The 1,139-nt window shown below is 47.4% G+C and overlaps 1 protein-coding gene across 1 annotated transcript; it reads left to right on the forward strand.

The window, feature by feature from the left end:
- Positions 1-633: 633 nt before the first annotated feature.
- Positions 634-1,008, forward strand: LOC120349222 (classical arabinogalactan protein 9-like; the record flags this gene model as incomplete). The annotated part of the gene is made up of 1 exon (XM_039419186.1): positions 634-1,008. A coding segment is annotated over one exon (375 nt), but the record flags the coding sequence as incomplete, so codon positions are not given.
- Positions 1,009-1,139: the final 131 nt, after the last annotated feature.

The following is a 1,139-nucleotide window of genomic DNA, read 5'->3' on the forward strand; positions in this document are numbered from 1 at the left end:
ATTAAAAGAAAAAAAAAAAAAATAAAAATAAAAAAATTAAAAAAAAAAAATTAAAAAAAAAATTAAAAAAAAAAATTAAAAAAAAAAAATAAATAAATAAAAAAAAAATTAAAAAAAAAAATTCAAAAAAAAAAAAAATAATAAAAAAAATAAATAAAAAATGAAAAAAAAAAAAATCATGAAAAATCGCAATTAAATCACTGATCTTGAACTGCCCGCCAGTCGCCCCACCGGTTGCCCGGCCGCCACCGGTCACCCCACCGGTCGCCCGGCCCGCCGCCGTCGGAAGAAGTATCATATTCTATATAATTGAGTCTTTAAACATAAATCCTCTATGGGGTAGTGGTTAGCAGTCAGCTTTCTGAGTTGGAGGCTCTATGCTTGAATCCAAGGCGGTAAAGTAAGTATTAAAGGTCAGTATCAACAGAACCAGAGGATATATTTTTTGTATGTAGTGGGTAGACTGGCCCCACCACTGCCAGTCATCCCGCTGCCAGTCGTCCGGCCGCCACTGATCGCCCGGCCGTCGGTCGCCCGGCCACCACCGATCACCCCATCGGTCCCCCACTAGTCCCCCACCATTGTCACCAGTCATCCCACTATCGCCGCCAGTCGTCCCACTATCGCCGCCAGTCGCCCCACGCTCGCCACTAGTCATCCCACTATCGCCACCAGTCGTACCACTATCGTCACCATTCATCCCACCATCACCGCCAGTCGCCCCACTATCGCCACCAGTTCCCCCACTATCACCACCAGTCGCCCGGCCACCGCAGGTCGCCCCACCACCGGTCGTCCGGCCGCCGCCAGTCGGCCACCCGCGGTCGTCCGGCCGCCACCGGTCGCCAGGCCACCGGTCGCCCCGCCGGTTGCCTCACCGGTCGTCCGACCGCCACCAACAGTCGACCTGCTGCGGCTGGCAATTGTCCCGCCGGCTGAGCATGAGCATTCTGAGCGCAGTCAGGGCACTCAGAATATACTTCTAGCTAAACTATATCTAAGGAGATTGTAGGTAAAGTAAACAGTTTGGAATACAATTAGCTATTTATTGATCAATTCAACATCCATTTCATTGAAAAGTTTACTACAAGCAGGTATATCTCTGTTCCAAAATCCAAGTTGTTTATCATATTGAGTAT

The sequence above is a fragment of the Nilaparvata lugens genome, unplaced genomic scaffold (genome assembly GCF_014356525.2).
Source record: "Nilaparvata lugens isolate BPH unplaced genomic scaffold, ASM1435652v1 scaffold8825, whole genome shotgun sequence".
NCBI lineage: Eukaryota > Metazoa > Arthropoda > Insecta > Hemiptera > Delphacidae > Nilaparvata > Nilaparvata lugens.